The 20,712-nt window shown below is 45.8% G+C and overlaps 1 protein-coding gene across 3 annotated transcripts in view; it reads right to left on the bottom strand.

Moving 5' to 3' along the window:
- The window catches only part of ANKRD44 (ankyrin repeat domain 44), a 352,825-nt gene that overhangs the window by 35,054 nt on the left and 297,059 nt on the right, over positions 1-20,712 (bottom strand). For all 3 annotated transcript variants that reach the window (XM_075529200.1, XM_075529203.1, XM_075529202.1), the window contains exon 17: positions 4,319-4,390. In XM_075529200.1, coding sequence (XP_075385315.1) covers positions 4,319-4,390 — 72 coding nt within the window. The remainder of the gene's footprint in view (positions 1-4,318; positions 4,391-20,712) is intronic.

The following is a 20,712-nucleotide window of genomic DNA, read 5'->3' as shown; positions in this document are numbered from 1 at the left end:
TGGTGGTTTTGAATTGCTGACCTTGGATATTGCAGTCCAATGCATGACCACGATGCCACCAGGGCTTCCTATAAGACTATAAGGGTTAAGCTTTAAAGGTAAGTTAAAGGGAATTATAAAGGTAATATTAATTATATTACCTCCACACTTCAGCACGTAACCCTGAATAAGCTACTGTATAATTTGAAGAATGTCATTTTATGGTCAAATGCAGGATGCTCTCGTTAGGAAGTTCTATGGTTCATGAAGTGTCCACAGTAAGGAACCCAAACTGTCTGAAACAGACAGGTAGACCGAAAGACAAGAAGATTCTTTGCACATCAGCAGTGCCTACTGGAACCTGTCCTACTCATTTCTGCAGTAGCATTTTAAATCAGGTATTTGGTAGGAATTCCACCAATAGTTTCTGAAACAATTAAAGGTAGAAGAAATCACACAGAAGAACCAACAGACTGGGTCAAAGAGCACGTAGTATTTGGGTAGTCCATAGACAATCCCGCCCAAGCTTTCACTGGGACGATTGAGCTATTGAACAATTAAACACGGGTTTAAGGAACACCCTGTTAATGAAAAAATAGCAGTCACTTAACTACTCCTGTAACAGGACTACTGTCTTTGCACTGTTTTAGGCAGGAACTAAGGGCAAAGAGGGGAAGGAATTAAGACGTCAAGAATCCATGGAAACAACGCATGGGTCTCACTCAACATTCTGGCAGCTGGAACCTTGCATTTGCATAGCTTTGTTTCTTAATTCGATTTTTTTCAAGTAGATGAAATGCTTATGGAATTCATTTGGCCAATAGCCCTGGAGACTTGAATCACTCGGCCGGGAAATAGTCATTCAAGGCAGGTCGGGTGGCTTGCAGCAGCCAAAGTTGGGGGCATCTGGTGTCATTGTTACAATGCTCTCACCTAAGAAATCATATGCCTGTGATGTTGGCGAGGTAACCGCTCCCAGGACCCAGGGGAGGGCGGGGGGCAGACGGTGGGGTTCCTGAAGCAGCTAATAAAGCTTGGAGACGTGTCACCATTTGTCGTTGCAGGGGGCTGTGGAGTCCGTTCAGATCCACAGCGACACCACGCACAGCGGAATGAGACCCAGCCCGGTGCCACACCGTCCTCACTTAGAGGGAAGCAATGAAGTCATTTTAGAACCAGCCCACCGCCACCACCCTGACCACCTTGGACTTCATCATCTCTTGCCTGTGTGTCTTGCTTCTGCATTTGTCCCCTTACAATTTAAACTCAGCACGGAAGTTAAAGTAATCTTTAAAAACTACAGCCATATTATGTCATTCTTCTTAGATGGTTTCCTATTTTGCTCAGAGAAAAAGGCAAAGTTCTTAAATTGGCCACAGACCTTCCATGTCATTCCCCTGACCGTGCAACATGCCAGGCCTCATCCCTAAGCACAGCTACTTCCAGCCACAATGGGCTCCTTGTTGCTTTAAGCATATGCCTCGGTAACGTTTATCCCAAGGAATTGCACTTCTTTCCATAACACTCTTCCGTCAGGAAGTCAATGTGGTAGCTTTTAAGATCTCTGATCAAATGTGAGATTCTATGTTACGACAAAGTAGAAAAAAAACCTCATGGCCACCGGGTCAATGCCGACTCACGTGACCCTAGAGAACAGGGCAGAACTGCCCCTGAAGGGTCTGCGACTGTAACTTTTTCTGGGAGGACAAAGCCCTGGCTTTCTCCTGCAGAGCATCTGGTGGTTTCAAACTGCTGACCTGCGGACTTGCAGCCCCACGCATGACCACGGTGCCGCACGAGCTCCTGGTTAGCAAGACCCTCGACGAGAGGGACTGACTGCGTGGCTGCAGACACGGGCCGGAACGTCATAATTGTGAGGATGGTACAGGCGAGGCAGTGCTCTGCTCTGCTGGACGAGCGTCACTTTGCCTCAGTGGCACGGAAGAAGAACATGTGAGTGAAATAGCATTCCCTGTGCGGCTCCAACGCTCTCTACGTGCCCTCTGTTTCTTTGCCGGGTGTCCCTCTTCCTTCTGGGGATCTCTACAAGGGCAGGGGGCGAGCTGTGCTGACTGCAACATCTCCAGCCGTTGGGTCAGGCAGTGAAGATGATGCTAACTGCGTGTTCATATGTATCAGCCCGACATCCTCACAGTGGCTCTATGATACAGGACCTGCTACCTCCCCGTAGGATAAATGGGGAAAGCTGGATGCAAGAAGTTACGTCGGGTTTGGGCCACATTATACACAATGAACAACTGAACAAACTTGAAAGGGGATTTTTAGCTCACTTGCTTCCCTTAATTTCAAGGTGGGAAACCATGCCCAAGTGAGTTGCTAAGGAGCAGCGTGATATCTGGGACCTCCGCCCTGTGTCCTTCCTACTCTCCTGACCAGCTGCAGAAACACCAAAGCCCAACTGTTAGCGATGGCATCCTCCCACTGCTGCTTATGTGCCCGCGAAGCTGCAGAGTGCCTGGCACACAGCAAGCTCTCAGCAGGTCATGGTTCTTTTTTTGTTTTGTTTTTTGAAGACAGAGAGGATCGAATTTTTAGATGTCAACAAAGTCTCTTTTCAGATTAATAGCAGGCTTGGCAAGGTAATCCACTCAATTTCCAAAGGGCATGAGGATTCTTACATAACCCTCTGATGAGGCCCCTCTGGAGGCGGCTAGAACCATGTTTGTGAATCCTCCACTTCGAGGACAGGTCCCCAAACACAGCGGATGGTTGAGTAGGAATTCTAGAAACCAGCCTTTGGAGTAACCCATACCAAGAACTGACTAATGCATCTAGTTATCCCACTTTATTTCACGTTTTGTACTTATAGACTTATTTCAATTTTTATAGACTTACCGCATGATGCATCCACCTCTTACCCTCTAAATATCGCGTCTAATTTTATCTCCAGGAAAACTTGCTACATTTTAGCCTAGTTTCACTGGACTCAAAATGTGTGCTTTCGTGGATGTGTCTTATGGGTATGTTTATAGTTACATCACAAGGTGTGGGCGTAAGGTATCAACGGGTTGTTGGTGACTCTACAGTGAGACCAACCAAACCAAACACAACCCACTGCCAAAGAGTTGATTTCAACTAATAACAAGCCTATCGGGCAAAGTCGAGTGTTCCAGTGGATTTCAAAGACCATTAATCTGGACGGGAGAGCCAGTTTCATCTTTCTGCCATACAGTGAGCTAGGAAACGGAGGAGAGCGACTGGCTCTGGAGACCTCCAATCCTTGCGGCATTGTCATGCTCCCTCTCACCAACCCTGAACTGCCATGTACGTGTAATAATAAAACACATCTCTTTGCTCCAACATTTTCCATCCTAATTGTGTATCAGAAACATGCAGAAGATGTGCTTGTTTAGGCAGTGTATTAGGTGAAACACCACAGCAGCCAGTTAATGGTAGAGACCCAGCCCCTCCCCACTCTTCCCACGGTCCTGCCTCTGGGTTTATTAAGCAAAGAAGCACCTGGTGGCTCTGTGGTTAGGGCTCATGGCTCAGGGGCACCTTGGGATGGTAAGCCCTTTGCTGCTGAGGATGGCCGCCATTCAGGGAGCTACTGAAGAAATCCTTGCTGATCACCAACTATTGGGGGTGGGGTGCACTTTCTGGCTCAGTTACCTCTTGAAGAGTTTAGGGATCATCACTTTGATAGGTTGCATTTCCCTCCAATTAGTGGGATGTGGAGAAGCAGCTTTACAGGTGATAACGCCCATCTTTTCCCTTCCTCCCAGACCTCCCCCCCCCCCCCCCCCCCCCCGCAGGACAAGAATCTGATCCTGGGGCCTCCTCCTCGGGACTGCAATTCCAGGTCCAGGCGGAAAGAGCACAGGCACAATTGCGCATGTCGATGCTTAACCGTCTTAGCAGGCTCTCAGACATGGCACCCAACTATCGGTAGATTTCACCCCCCCCCCCCAAACTGGCTTGTGCATTTTTTATCTATAATCAATTTTCTTAAACCCAAGCATCATCTTTGCATTTTCTCAGCTTGTTGACTTAAATACTCGTGAATGATATTTTTGTTAGCTTTTGAAACAATAATATATTAAGCACAAAGTGCTTTTGACCTCTTTTCATCGGACCTTATTTTGCGATGAGAAAACTGAGGCTCAGAGAGGGTTAGTCATGTCCCTGAAGTCATCAACAGGTAGAGCCGCGACTGGAACACAAGGCTGGAGCGCTAACCCTGCCCTGTGTTGGTTGTGACTGGTGTCTGTGACACCAGGCTGGGATTTGAAGCCAGGCATGGCGTAAGAGAGGCTGAGGGGGTTGCTGCTGTTGGTTTCTCTGTGACAGGTGACGCTGCGCACAGCATCGGACTTACAGCTAAGTGAAGCGGACTCTTGATAGCACCAGAATCGGATTCTTCGAAACCACTGCTGGTTCTTTCCAAAAGCTGTGGAGACAAAAAGGAGGCAGAGGTCCGTCAGCACAGAGCAAAGGCAGGCTTCCTTTCCAGGTGCTCAACCTGGCGTGAATGAGAAAGGAAGCTTCAGGAACTTATGAAATGACGTAGCTCACCAGTCATATAAAAAGTGTGACGAAGTGTATCTAAGGCAAATAAGCCAACTGAAAATGTAAGGTTCCAGACCATCTCAACATTCGCTACTCAGACAAAAGCCTTCACACTTGAGAAGATGCTCAGTCTCACTACACCAGAAATAACACCCCCAAACATATTGAATTCATTTTTCATAATTTTCCTTTTCATAATTGGTAATTATGAACATTGTAACACCAGCAGCTGTTATTTTTATTTCTTCATTTAATTTTAACTTTGTATTGTGAGTTGGATGACGGGTTACAGAGCAGATCCGTTTTCCCTTCAACAATTCATACACCTTTTGTCTCCTCTCAGTGACTGCAATCCCCACAATGTCTCATCACGTATCCTGCTGCTTCCTTGTGTGTTCTTATCGCTTTAAAATCACAGCTAAAGTGCTAAGTTGGGATGACCAACCGGTTCACAGAGACAGAGGGAGGGGTCTCAGGAAGGAGTCCCGGGCCGTCCCACATGAAGAGGTGGAGCAAACAGAGCAGAAGGGACAGCCGGAGAATGTGGATTCTGGAAACCACACAAAGAAACAATCGATTTGCTCTCCACTCCTGGCAACCTGAAAGGACGCTTCTTTACAGGAGCAAATAGTTTCCTCTTGCTCCCGAGGCACAGTGGCTGGGAAATCTGAACTCCCAACCTGACTGTGCCGCCAGAGTTCCCATGAAAGGGTGATTTTCCATGTCCGATGTGCTCATTGAAAAAAACCCAACAAATCAGTGCCATTCTGATTCATACCAGCCCCACAGGAGAGCCTAGCACTGCCCCAGTGGGTCCCTAGGCTGGATTGGGGAGCAGGCTGCCACGTCTTCCTCCCAGGGTCTGGGCGGTAGGTCCAAACTACTGACTTTTCAGCCAGTAGTCAAGTGCTCAGCTGCTGCGCTCCCAGAGCTTGATTGGGTAAAATGAGGTCTGAGAAATGAGGGCTTACCAACATGGAGGTTAGTAGTGACACTGATAAGACCAGCTTATCAAAATGTTGTTTATATGAAGAAAAGTGGGGAGAGGAAGTGAACAACCAACCAACCCTGGCAGCAAAAACCAAATTCACCACTGCCAAGTGCATTCTGGTTCATAGCCACCCCTATAGACTGCACATATTTCTGGGAGCAGACAGCCTCATCTCACCATCCCCGTCCCCTCCCTGCCCCGCAGAGAGGCTAGTGGGTTTGAATTGATGGCCTTGAGGTTAACAGTCCAATGTTTACCCAACAGCGTCAGCAAATAGGTTCAATAAGTCATAGTGCTATATATTATCTCTTCCAAATAAATGGTCCCTCTTTATCTTGCCTTAAAATTCTTCTTTGTATAGTGATGCATTCAAAAGAAATGCAAGCCTGGTTAGGAAATCTGGATGTTGGTGAATATGGTGAAAATTGACATCCTTTCGGCCTTCTATGCAAGCGGGGGATTAGTCAGCCCCACTCATTCGGGAGACGCTCTCGGCTCAGGTTCCAGCTGTGAATTAAGTTCTGCCAGTCAGATGCGCTCACGTGAAATATGGAAGACAGAATGGGGACCTCTTATGGCAAGCACGGTTGTGGAGACTCTTTCACGCTTGTCGTTCAGCTTCACTTGTTTAGTAAAAGCAGAGAGACAAGATACAGGGGCCCAGCATGGGGTGATGCTGGTGCAGATGCTGGTGGCTTTGGGCAGAGGCAACTCTGCCCAAATATCACCTAAGGGGGTATCCTTCTGGGGCCAGCCTTTCTGAGCTGCTTTCTAACGCCCTGCCTTTCCAATTGTGGGAAGGAGGCTGCTCCCCTGGCACTTAGTCAACAAAGCAGGGCCATTTCTGGAAGATCGGTCTGGCTTCCACTCTTCTAGACCTTGGCAATCCTGTACATACCTATTGTTTTAAAAAGTATAAGTTTAAAAAAATAACTGGCTGATTCAAAGAGTAATGCAAAATTATGTATATATATATATGTATATACACATACACACATGTATCTTCTTGATGGGGAAAGTAAGGGGTAATGAAATTATATTTAAATATTATTAAATACATTGGGATATAAAACTTCCTAAGAATTTACTTCTATTTTTCTTGCTTAGGGTTCCAAACTTGTCAGGTGGAAAAACACATTTTAAATAACTATGTGTGGAGCACAATCATTTTTATTAAAAACAAACCTGTGTTTACATGAAAAACTATGCATAAGGTACCTAGAAATATGTAAACTGTTTAGCACAACAACATACAAGTAATTGCACAGGTGATTTTTCTTTTCTTCTTCCTCTCTCCTGATTTTCTTATAGTGAATATGCATACATACAGATATATACACATACATATGGTTTTATAATCCGAGAAACACTAAAATGATTTCTCTTTAGAGCAAGGTTAAGAATCATCCCTTTTAGTCTACAGAATGAGTCACACGACAGAGTTCCGAGATCCCAGCCTCCACCGCCCCATAGATCCAGAACCCGTTTCTAGCCAACACATGCGGAACAAAATCCTCTTCTATTAGGATTCCTTGGTAAATCCAGCCACAGGGTAAAATGTCCTGTTTAAAACACGAAGTCTCAACTTCATAAATAACACAACACAAAGACTGACTGGAAGTATGAGTGATTCTTATGCCGGTTTCTTATTAGTGTGAGACCAGAGCTTGAAGCGTAAACAACCTAAGATATGATAGAATGAGAATAAATTTAATCTCAACTTCAAAGCAAATAGCTTTGAAACCAATCTCTCATACACAGTTGAAATCAAAGTAGTCTAAACTGCTTGATAAAGGCTAGGCCACAGCTGTCCTTGGCTTTGTTTCGCAGCACTGTCACCTGCAAGGCTTCCTGGAATTGACTATGTGTACCAAGTCCAAATCCTGTCCTAGAGTGAACTTCTGATCAAAGGGACACGGCATCGTTTCTACCACTGTGACAAACAGGAGGGACAAGGACAAGAAGACAGAACCATGGATTAAACATATGGGTGAAGATTTGTTATGGGATAAGATTCTCCCCCCCACCCATATACATCCTTTGATCATTCTAAATCATGTGATACTTTATTTCAATCATGAACCAAATATTTTTGGAGTGTCATCTATGTTCAGGACACTGGATTAGGATTTGATCTACTTCCAAAAGGTCACAGCGTTGTGAACCGTGTGTTGACCAAGACTCATGTTGCAACACGAGCTGCTATGAGTCGGCCCTGACTCAGTAGTAACCGGTCTCATAGGTGTATGATCATGGAAAACTCTGTGGAGTACAGTTCTACTCGGACACACATGAAATCGCCACGAATCAGGACCAGCTCGGTGTAAAGGGTGAGCGTACAGGAGGGAGCAGGGCTGAGGAGCGAGAATGCTGGAAATGTGACGGAAGATAAATTAGCTACAGGGGGATCATGTAGTTACTGTCCAGACCAGGGCATTTCTGAGAGGGAAAAGGGGAACAGCTGATCATTGCACTGGGACAAAAGTTGTAAACCAGGACATCAAATCAGGATGATTAATGATTATACTTATCCAGAGTCTTTAAAATATCTTAAGCAAGTCTGAGAGCTCTGGTCATGGTCAGAGTTCCACGTGGCATCAGAGTCATGACTGCCATGTGGGAAGGGACTGCAGGGTGGTGGGCATTGGGGATTGGAACCCCAGAAGCAGGGAGAGCATTTCAACTATGGGTTTCAAAGTTGTGAACTGTGAAGTCTATGAGAACTCATGGTGGCTGGAACGACCGTGGGAATGGATGAAATGGGTGTAGCCCTGAGATTCATTCACTTCTTCGCCCAGCCATTCCCCAGCGTGGATGAGGCGGTCCATGCAGAATGTGGAGAGGAGGGAAAGGCCTAGGACACAATCCTCGGGACCTCAATATTTAAGAATGGGGAGAAACTGATAGCCTGCAGAGAAGGTCGAGAGCGGGCAGAGAGAAGCACAGTTGAAAAGCCAGTTATGTGAGACGACAGTGATGATGGTGCTGGTAGGAATGACTGCCACAGTGGTGACAGCTGGAGGCCGTGACAACCATGTGGAAGGTTTTTATTAAGAACACCCAAAAGTCATAAATTAAGTGGATTCCTGCCCCTCCCCCGAAAAAAGTTTTTTCCAAAGGACGACATTGACTCTGCAGCTCTGGGAGATGGACATATTTGATCAGAGCACACGGGAGCAGATGAAGGGGCAGGAGGAGAGAGTGGAGCACAGCCTGGCCCACCAGGCCGTGATGATGATGTTCCTGAGTAGAGCAGCCAGTCCACAGAGAGAACAACATGGCTGGCCCCACTATGAGACATGATGCCCCTCAGTGACTAAGGGCGATACAGGGGACAGCACCGGAGACACAGTGTGGGAATTGCACCTGACCTGATCCCACCACACCGAGGAAAATCACTGGGGGAGTGCAGCGGAACAGCAAGGGAATGGAGTGGCAAGGTCCCCAGGGAATGCTGAAAGTGGACTTCGGGGCCAGGGCGTGGTGCCCCAACAGACTGGACTGGAAAACGCTCCTAAGGGCCAGCAAACGATCCCTGAACTAACTACAAGCTTTTCTCTTGTGAACTGTTTTATTCTGTTCTTTGTCAGTGGTTTGTTTTTGTTGTTTTGTTGTCTGGTTGTATACTGTTGCTTTGTTTTCCTCTGTCTAGTTTTCGTGCATGTTAGTGACTCCACAGGTCTGTCTGAATAGGACAGGCTGGATGAACTATCTGGAGGAAAAACAACGGGACCGACAGTTTTGGGGGGACTTGGGGTGGGGGGGTAGGGGGGGGTAAGGAAGTGGTGTTAACAAACCCAGGGACAAGGGAAAAACATGGGACCCCAAATGGTAGAGAAGTGGGAGTGGCAGGCCTGCTGGGAAATGATCAAGGGTAAGGTTGCTTAGAGAAGAGGTATACTCTAGCCCAGGTGGCGATGAAGCATGGTAGTAGGGCAGGAGGAAAGTCAAGGGAGATGGAGGAAAGAGCTAGGAGTCAAAGGGCATTCATGGAGGTCTAGACAAAGACATGTACATGCAAATATATATAGGAGGAGGGGGAAATAGATCTATGTGTCTATATTTATAGGTCAAGTATTAAGGTGGCGAAGGACCTTGGGCCTCTACTCAAACACTCCCTCAATGCATGAATACCTTCTTTTATTAAATTGGAACTCTATGATGCTCACTCTCCCGACACAACGGCTGGAGCCAAAGTGGGTGAACAAGTAAATGTGGTGAAGAAAGCTGATGGTGCCCGGCTATCAAAAGAGATAGTGACTGGGGTCTTAAAGGCTTGAAGATAAACAAGCGGCCATCTAGCTCAGAAGCAACAAAGTCCACATGGAAGAACACACCAGCCTGAGTGAGCAAGTGGTCCCAAAGGGATCAGTTACCAGGCATCAAAGAACAAAAAATCATATCATTGACTGCACACCTCCATGATAGGATCGCTGAAGACAAATGGGTGCATAAGCAAATGTGGTGAAGAAAGCTGATGGTGCCCGGCTATCAAAAGAGATAGTGTCTGGGGTCTTAAAGGCTTGAAGGTGAACAAGCGGCCATCTAGCTCAGAAGCAAATAAGTCCACATGGAAGAAGCACACCGGCCAGTGCGATCACGAGGTGCCCAAGGGACCAGGTATAAGGCATCATGCAAAAAAAAAAAGATATAAGTGTGTGTATGTATGTGTATATATGTGTATATGTATATATGTATGCATATATATGTATATATATCATATTAAATGAAGGGGGAAGTGCAGAGTGGAGACCCAAGGCCCAAGTGTCGACCAATGGAGATCCCCTCATAGAGGGGTTTAGGAGAGGAGATGGGTTAATTAGGGTGTGAGGTAGTATCGATGAAGAACACAGCTTTCCCCCGGATCCTGGATGCTTCCTCCCCCCAACTACCATGATCCGAATTCTACCTTGCAGGGCTGGATAGGACAGAGGCTGTACACTGGTGCATATGAGGGTTGGAGGTACAGGGAATCCAGGGTGGATGATACCTTCAGGACCAAGGGTGTGAGGGACGATGCTGGGAGAGTGGAGGGTGAGTGGGTTGGAAAGGGGGAACTGATTACAAGGATCCACATGTGACCTCTTCCCTGGGGGAGGGACAGCAGAGAAGGGGGGAAGGGAGACTCCGGATAGGGCAAGATATGACAAAACAACGATGTATAAATTACCAAGGGCATATGAGGGAGGGGGGAAGGGGGAGGGAGGAGGGGAAAAAAAGAGGACCTGATGCAAGGGGCTTAAGTGGAGAGCAAGTGCCTTGAGAATGATTGGGGCGGGGAATGTATGGATGTGCTTTATACAATTGATGTATGTATATGTATGGATTGTGGTAAGAGTTGTATGAGTCCCTAATAAAATGTAAAAGAAGAAAAGAGAAAAAAAAAAAAAAGAACACCCAAAAGTTACTAAGCATTTCCTATGGGCCACTCTACTCAGTGTCTTGCCCGGATCCTCTCAATCTGTCGTCAAATAATCCAGGAAGCGACTTGCTCAGGTTCACACAAGCAATACATGACAGAAAGGGACGTACCGGCAGGTCTAACTCAAGGTGTGTATACCACACAAGCAAGCATCCCAATCCGTGGGTCAGGTGTGGCTACCTCTGCCTGTGGTTCACCAAAACCAGCAAGGATGAGGGCAGGAAAGGACATTGTTTGTCCTTTTGAAAACCATTTTCTTAGGGGCTCATACAACTCTTATCACAAGCCATATATACATCAATTGGATAAATTGCACATTTGTACGTTCATTGCCCTCATCATTCTCAAAACATTTGCTCTCCACTTAAGCCCCTGGCATCAGCTCCTCATTTTCCCCCTCCCTCCCTGCTCTCCCCTCTCATGAACCCTTGATAATTTATAAATTATTATTTTGTCATATCTTGCCTTATCTGATGTCTCCCTTCACCCACTTTTCTGTTGTCTGTGCCCCAGGGAGGAGGTTATATGTAGATCCTTGTAAAAGGTTCCCCCTTTCCAACCCACCCTCCCTCTACCCTTCCGGTATCGCCACTCTCACCACTGGTCCTGAAGGGGTCCTTTCTGAGGTAGTTGGATGCTTTTATGTCAACTAAACACTGCTCAATAGGGGTGGAGCCAAGCCTGTCAATCAAGCAGTAGCTTGAGGACACCTCTTTGGGAGTGTGACCGTTTGTGTGAGAGTGAGAGACTCTGGGACCTGCCCCTCTCTCTGCCCCTCTGATTTCCTGACTGCTGGAAATCTACCTGCCGTGCAGTGTGGCCCCATGTGGCCCACCTGATCCTGCGAGCTGCTAGCACCCTGCTCTGTCATCAACCTAGGATCCACGTACCTCTGCACCCACCTGTGATCTTCCTGCTTCCTGCTTCACCTTCCTGCATCACCGGCATGTGGCTGTGTGAGTCTGAGGTGGGACATATGGACTAGTGTCAGACTTATGGACTTGAGTTGAACTGGGCTGAGATGCCTTCTTGATGTATAATTTCCTCTTGATCAAAAGCTCTTTCTTATTCATATATGCATATCACTGATATTGGTACTCTAGACTGCCCAGCCTAATATACTTTCTTGCATTTAAAATTAAAGTATGCCTCTACACTCAATAACTTTCTTTCATGTCTCAGATTTTCCCTTCATTTTCGAAGGAGGAGCAATTGCTCATCTTCGTCATGGATGCTCCATGGATGTGAACTGGGATCTAGCTTCTCCAGGTGGTTCCCCTCCTTTGGCCATTCTTCTCCGTTAGTTAAGAAGATAATATTTAAAAAGTGACAAGGAAAGCAATTTGTAAGCCAATTAAAACTGGCACTAACTTAGAATGAATTTTTCTTTCTAATTTTAAATCTGATTCCCCACATATCAGGTCTAAGGGAGGAAGGACGAGGCCGATACTGCCAGCTACTCAGTTCTGCAGAAGCCGCTCAGCGGAGACAGATGGAGCCCAGGCAGAGTCCGAAAGTACATTCTATGACTTTTATATAAACTCAGACTTCAGCTTGCGGTCTGTAATATTACTGGAAAATATCACTGCTCTACAGAGATCAACCTCAACCTGCCCCGTCAAAATCAGAAATGGAATGGCTCTTCTGAAACACAGTTATTGCTTAACTATACAACAAAGCAGCAGGATCATAGAAAGCAATGAGTTCTGCACAGAGCACTGTAGTTATAAACTAGAGAATATAATTTACACATGTGACATAAAGCAAATTGCATTTTTCTCTCTTTTAAAAATACTTTGAATGAATATATTCACCTGTTTATAATCAACACTGGCACATTCGATCCAGTCATCCATTAGTGCCCATCCTGCGCTGCACCCATTCATCCAAATGTGCATATCTAACATGTCACCAGAGAGCTTCTATTGGTGCCAAACCAAAAACCCTGCACTTCTTCTAAACATCGACTTAGTCCTCTGCTTAACAATCTATTAACATGACCGCTTTCATGAAGTCTTTATCTGCCTTGCTTAATCATAGCTCTTGTCTCCAGAGTCCCAGATTTGCTGCTGCTGCTGCTTTTTGAACGGATCAATCACTTGTGAAACATCCATGTTCAGTCCAGCATGGCTGGAACCCACTTCTTCCCCCACCGTCTTCCTACTCTCATGTGTTCTTCCTACCATCACGGATGCAAAAACATTCTGAGAACATGGGAAGCCTCATCATGAGAGCCATTTTCAGCTCCATTGTCAACAAGTGCAGACAAACCCGAAGGGGGAAGTGGGGAAAAAGAGGGCAGAGCAAAAGCCAGCTGGCTGTAGCACGAAGGTGCTCTGGCCTGCAGGTTGGCTACTCGATAAATATTCTGGCCTGAGGAGATTTGTATTTGAGATTCTAACAATTTAAAGGACGTTTTCTGTAGTTTTGACAGAATTAGGCGGGGCGGGGGGGGGGGTTCCTCATTTAATGAACAGCTTAATATCCTGGATTTAAAAGCAGGAAAGGTCAAAGTGTAAGTCTCTCCTACAGAGTGAATTTCTGACGACAGAATCAAGAATAATTATGAATCCCATGGTAAGCAGACTGGCCTCGGGGTTAATAAAACAGTCATCTTATCGTCCATATTTGTGAGGGAGCACTTGAGCTGGAAGCCCACGCTTTATAAATAATGTAGACTCTGACTGGGTATTTGAAAACATGGCAAAAAAATATAAAATCCTGAGATCCCACGAGAGCTGATGCTGATTTAAATCAGCTTTAAAATGTGCTGCTCAAGGAAACAGAAGCAGCCTGCTCCCAACTAAACGCAGAAGTGCAGCTGATGGATTGGGGTGGTAACCCTGGTTCGAGCTGGTTCTGGCTAGACTTGACTAAAGAACTCGTTTCCACAGCCTAGGAGGGATAAGAGCTCGAAGACCAGTCATAAAGTACCCACAGGGACCCCGGAAAGGAGGTGCTTGAGAAGAGCTTTAAAAATGGGTGTATTGCTCTCTGAGCAGAGCGGCCTGAGAGTCTTTAAGTCTGCGCAGGGTTGGAAGCAGGCCAAGGTCCCTGGAAAGCTGACTTCACAGGCCCTTTGCGCGCGCTGAAGGAGACAACCTTACTCAGGAGCCTGGCTCGGGGCTGAAGGAGGGCTTGGCCTCAGAAAGTTCAGCCCCCCAACCGGCACCAAGCCCCCATCCAGAGGGTCCCCAGGGCATCCTTTCCAGCTCCGAAGATGCCCGTCTTCTTGTTTCAGACCTGGTATGGGTGAACCTCTACCTCACTGGACCCCCAGACGTTCTGCATCTTCATCAACACTCTCCGGTCTAGGTGTGACACTCTCCAAAGGGGCCACGGTGGCACAGCAGGTGAGGCATCGTGTGGCGGAATTCACTGAGTAGCAGCGAGTCTGGTCTGGTAAAGGTGCCTCAGAAGAAAAGCCAGCTGATGTACTTCGGGAAAAGCGGCCACCCCAACCCAGAGGAGCACACTTCTACGTTGACATGCGTGGAGTCACTTGCGGAATCCGCATCAACCCTGAATACGCTGATCCCCGATCAAACCAGATTCCCCGGGTGGCCCCTAAGTTTACTACAGGGACTGCTGCTTTCTCGCGAGTCTGCTCACAGATGTTCACGCCTATTAGGAGAAGCTGTGTTGCTTGAAATTGTTATTAACAACAATTACAGGAAGCTCAGTGGTTTCTAGGGATAGATGAAGCTGGCTGATTTCTGGACTTTCCTCCTCAATTCCACAAGTAAGGAACTCTTAACTCCCTGTGCTGGATCTGATCGGGGTCTACGGAACTCTAAAAGGTGCTCACACAAACTGAGGTGGTGCCACCAGATGCATAGCTAGATTAAGGTTTCCTTTCGTGTTTTTCAGAGCTGATTGTGATTACCCTGCTTATCTCCTGCCTCCAGTGTGTATTCAGTTCCTGGTGACTTTCTTGCCAGTTGAAAGACAAGAGCCTGTAGTATGTGTGTAAGAGGAGGTTCATGAAACCCACTGCAAAGATAAAACCATCTGTAAGATGCATGGGTCTGTAACACTATCGTGCAAGAGTCTCAAATTGTGCACTTACTTGGGCCCAGGCAACCCTGTTCACCAGAGACTCTCTGGTGAGAAAGATTTGAGCTCAGAGTCATTCAATAGTGACATGGTGTAAACATCCTGAGAGGCTAAGTTATGGTTGGCCCAATAATCTAATATTATTCAGCTTTAAAAAACTGATCTAGAGTTTTAACAGCATTGGGTAAGGTTTGTGTCATAACATTTGATGGAAAAATATGAGTGTTAAAGTTTCAGATTATCGATGACAGATTATATATATATAGATGTGGAGGAGACAGGAAGGAAATATACCAAGAGCTCAAAAATGATAGCTTTGGATGGTGGGACCACTGGTGTTTTGGTTTCTTGTTATCATTTTCCCACATATTCAAACTTTTTAGAATACATATAAATGAGCAGACATATATGTTTGTTTATGTATATACGTACATGTATATACATTTAAAACTGAGATGGTTGAAGGAAATCGCCTCCAGGGCCTCTGTTAGCTGTCATCTACATCATCTACAGCAGAAATGCAGAGTTCAATGCAATAATACCATCCTGCTCAGTATTATTGGTGGTTGAGTGCATTTGTTGATGGCTATCAAATTGCACAGTGTGCGGGAACTCCCCATATCACATAGAAGGCTTCCAATACATGCTTATCGAATTTAAATCTACCAAGTGAGTGAGAGAGAGCATCAGTGGAACTAAATAAAGGCTATAACACATTCACTGGCTTGCTCTGGCAATACAGAATTACCAAGAACGTTGCTGGCATCTTATGTTTTAGATGACCTTTCTCTTTAAGAAAACAATTGGATTGATATAGTTCACTGCTGAATTTTAAGAAACTATCCAACCAAGCATTAAAACAAACACATAACCAAGGAAACAAACCTGATTTTTCAGTTTACAAGACCTGACGTGACCTCGCAGTTGAAGAATGCTCTAGGCTTAGCATGCTTTTCTAAGTCACAAAGTCAGTTTACTGCTTCTAGCTGGTAGTATAATTTATCATAAGGCGGTTACCCAGTAGTCTACTAAGTATCCAAGGTCACAAGAAAGTAAAGAAGACTAATAACAAATTCAATTTTAAAGTGATTGATGAACCATTGCTATGAAGAGGGTGAGGTGTTACCAGAATTCTAAGCACCTTTTCCAGGTGTAAATACCTAAACCAGTGCAGAAAAAAACACCTAGATACATGTTTTTGAAACAAGAGGATCGTGTGGCCCAAGTTTTTGATCTTGCCGTCGGTGGTCCAGATGAGGAAAAGTATAAAGATCCACTGATGAGAAATACGTCATTATCATTAGGGAGAAAAACACAAGGATGGATCCAAGACTTAAAGGAGACAAGTTGCTTAAGGCAGGAGGACAAGGGCTTAAAGAACTGGAAGAGTTGTCACTGTAGCTCATGGCTTAAATGGCTTAACTAGTGTTGAGAGTATCCCATGCAAAATAAAAGAATGAAATCACTCTACTTCCGGTTAAATCAAAACACACAATTCACCTTGAGAATGGAATTCTTTTCCTGGGTGCCATAGTATTACTGACTTTGGTTTTATTCTTTACGGTGGGTGGTGAGCCCACAGAGAGCAGGAAATGTTTCTATCTCGGACACCGGACAAGAAGGAGCATCGAGCTGTTCTCTGAGGGCGTCGCTGTGGGAAACCCAAATACCGGAAGTGTGTCCAGTAAATACCGGAAGTGTGTCCAGTAAATACCGGAAGAGCCGATCTCTGATAAACATGGATGCCTGGGTTTGCTGATGGCACCAAAGTCAGCCTCAGGGGCACCCTTACGAGATCTATTGGGGGTGTGATTACGTGTGATTACGTGCAAGTCCTCTTTGATGGAGCAATCCTTGCAACAATAACTGAAAGTTCACTACAACCAAGAGTCTGTGCCAATCTTTTGATCTTCACAGAACTCACCCCGATCTTCTGGATTTTGCAGGGTCTTTCAAAAGGCTAACGCCTCTTGCTATGTCACAGGTGTGAATTCAACATGACTGGTATATCCTATCAACACTAAGATCACCTGATCCTCTGCTACTGCGTTGGATCCTGCGTGAGTCCCTTGAGTGGCATGTGTGTGAGGTGGTGATTGTGGGGTGTCTGTTGTGGGTGGCAAAAGGAGGAGGCAAAAGCATAATGTCTAATCAACCACAATCACTGCACCGTTGTTCCGTATGCAAAGGGAGGATTTGAAAAATCAAGGCAGATTTGAAAGATCTCCCGTTGTTAAGATGACAGCAAGTCCACCCAAGGACGAATTTTTCAGTAGAATGCAAATTAGCGGTTCAGGCACTAAGTTCCCTGCAAACTTACAGATTTATGTCTAGCAGAGATACACATGATTTCTGTCTGGTGAACTCGAAAAATCCAAGGGTTATGGGCTTAATGCCATTTGGGATATTAACCACTTTGTATCTCATCTACCAATCTGCTCTGCTCCTCAAATGTTCTGAAAATACATTTGAATATATTACTCTTTCTCTCATTACTCGTGCATCATTGTGTGCGTTATGTTTTTTAAAAGATCAATTTCCCACACGACCACTCCTATACATTCACAACTCCAAACCTAAAATAAACTCAAGAAAGCCCTTTGGAAACGCCTCTAACAGAGAATGGTGTTTCACAATAGACTTGGAATGGGAACATGGAGAGAACTTTGAGAAAGCTCCTTCTCCTTCCAAAGACACCAGCTGCGCAGAAAGAGGTACTACAGAGCTCAGCCGTCCCCACATCTGGAAACCAAGCCCATTAGGTTTCCAGTGAACCCTATTCAGCCTTAAAGATTGTGGAATCCTGGCTTGAAGGAAGTAAATCCTTCGAGGGCTTGCTTAATCTACAGGATTATGATCACAGGCAAGACATTTTCATATGAACTATTTGCACCTGGTTCCTGTTGGTTTGCTCCGGCAGTAGTAGCCCAAGTTCGAGGCCTCTGCAGCTGCCTCCTCTGGGTGCACCTGCCTGGCTTGGCTAAAGCAGTCACATCTGAGGTCCTCAAGCCACTGAAGTCTCCTTATGACCTTACACATATTTGCTCTAGAAGCAACTCAAATCAAGCCAAACCCTTGACCGTGGAGCTGATTCCCACTCACGATGAGCCCAGGTGCATCAGATGAAAACGAGCTCTCCGGCGCTTCCAGCGGCCGCTCTTTGAAAGCAATTTGTCGAACCTTTCTTCTGAATAGGGTTCACTGGAAACCTAACCGGTTTGATTTGCAGACGTGGGGACGGCTAAGCTCCGCACTACCCCCCTCTGCACAGCTAGTGCCTCAGGGAGGAAGAGAAGGGGCTTCCTCGCGTTCTTCTGAGGGTCCCGGATGGGATCAAGCCCTCCAGCTTTTAAAACGGTCCCCAGCCAAGTATGGAAGCATTCCCTCCCTTACGCTAGCATGATTCATCTGTTTTCTCCCATCCTAGGTCCCAGCTTCCTCCTGCACCGTCAGGGAGATCTCACTGCACATCCCTCTCTTCTCGCTTTCCAGCCCCCTTCCCTCCTTATAAGGCAGTGAGAAATCCTTGGCAGAACTGCAGGGACGCTTACCCCAGCCTGATTCCTACAGGACTCACTCTCAGGCCATCTGCAGCCTAAAAGGCAGGCCTCCTCCCTCCTTCCCTCCTTGTTCCCCCTTCAAAAATAAACCTCACTGCCAAGGACATCTGAAACACACAACAAAGCGCGGGTCATTTACTACTAAAAGCAAGAGCACATTTGTTTAAGATAAGTCAAAGGAGCGCTTTGCTCTGAGTTAATGAAATTTCATCTCACCGACTACATCATGCTTTGATTGTTATATGCCTGAGCAGAAATTTAGAAAATGTGTAGAGGGAAATTGTTTTCAGATGAAGAAGGAAAAAAGCCTACCAAAAAAGCATAACATAGGTCCATTCTCTTTAATATGATGAAACTATGATGGCCCAAAGCCTGGTGTGTGTGTATGTGTGTGTGCACTGTCGGTCCACCTCAACCACACACTCTACTCCTGGTCATTTTTACTGAGGGGAGGAGCTCTGGCGTAATGGTTATGAGTTTGGCTGTGAGTTTCAAGTTCAGCAAGCAGTTCAAAACCACTGGCCCTTCCAAGGGAGAAAGACGGGGCTTTGTACTCCTCTAAATAGTTACAGTCTCGGAAACCCACCAGGCACAGTTCTATGCTGTCCTGTAGCGTCACTCTGAGTCAGCATGGACGTCCTAGCGGTGAGTTTGGTTTGGCTTTTACTGAAGGGTTGCTGGCACCAGCTTGCACAGCTACGCTTTGGCAAATCTAGTGATCCTCGATTCACTTTCTAAAAGCGCTTAGACCATCCATCCACCTTACTCTTACTTTTGGTATCTGGTCCTTAATCTACTGTTCAGAGGACTATCTACTCTTCCTTCAAAGTAGCCAACACCCTGGGGAGAGGCGGAAGAACCCTGTCCCTAGGCTTCACTCAGTTCCTATCCCTCAAACGTCATCCTACCATTCCCTTCATCCACCAATCCAATAATCCTAGGCCTATCACCACCAAAACAACAACCACAAACTAAAGGCAACCCCTTCCAGCCTGCAGGGTACCAGGTATAGATGTACACAGCTACCAGTTTCCTGGGGAAGATGTTCATCTTGTGTCCTACTCCCCATTTCAACACACAGGATAATTAGCCATCATAAACCTGTATCACACGTGGACATCAATGTCTTAAAATCAGGTCTTATCTTTTGTAACTCCCTTTAGTTTCACAAGGCCAGTTAAGAGATGGGGTGACAACAGTCAACAGTTTTCAAAGTGAGCCTTGTTCAGCTGATTAGTAAAAGCCTTTTCACATGAAGCCCACTCCAGTTTATGAATCTGGGACATGTCACACATTGTACTGCACTTAGAGGCTCGCTCACCAATTTGGGAGTGCCTCTGCCTTCTTTCCCATGTGCTGTTTGTCTTTTGTTGCTAGCTAATTAGCTCTTTGAACAGGAGGTGCGAAAGGGGGCCGTATTTAATTGAATGAAGTGTAGCAGAAAGACCCTCATAGTTCTCTGCTTGCCGGGCGGCTTCAATAAAGCATCTAAGAAGCCACTGACTACTAGTAAGGTTTTAAATTACTCACAGACCTACTATTTTGTCCCCACTAATCAAAGAAAACCATTTAACGTAGTGTTAATCAGAAGAGCAACTGGACAGAAATACATACTCTTGAAAAGGTTTTCTTTCTTGTTGCTACTAATTATCTATCAAAATGATATCACCCTGGTTTTAACAAAGCTTTGTGTTACAGTCACATAGGTACATGTACATATAATATTTATACTCATGTATATGCATATATGTACTTATGCATAGACACAGCCTCTATGAAAAAACAAAATTCAAAGTTCTGTTTTTAATGAAAAGAAATGTCCAGTGGGTCGTTGAAAGACAGATGAGACATTTTCAATTCCATTTAAAAAATAGGCCCTGTAGCTGTTAGTTTGATACCATTGAGACTTACTGTCAGGAGGTGGGTCCCAACCCACGTTGCCCCTCTCGGAAAGAGCGGCACTTTCCCAAGGTGCCTTCTTTCATGGAAGCTGACTGCCAAGTGTTCTTCCACAGTGCCTGTGGGTTCAAGGCTGCCACCTTGTGAGTGGTTAACCACCACATTGCAGGGCTCCTGGAATTAAGATGGACCTTTATTTGCTGTATAAAAGGCGCCCTGGTGGGCACAGCGGTTCCACACTAGGCAGCTGACTGAGAAAGGGCAGCGGTTTAAAG

This window comes from Tenrec ecaudatus, chromosome 13, assembly GCF_050624435.1.
Source record: "Tenrec ecaudatus isolate mTenEca1 chromosome 13, mTenEca1.hap1, whole genome shotgun sequence".
Classification (NCBI taxonomy): Eukaryota; Metazoa; Chordata; class Mammalia; order Afrosoricida; family Tenrecidae; genus Tenrec; species Tenrec ecaudatus.
Note: the sequence above shows the minus strand (reverse complement) of the source record. Positions and strands in the feature narration are given on the sequence as shown.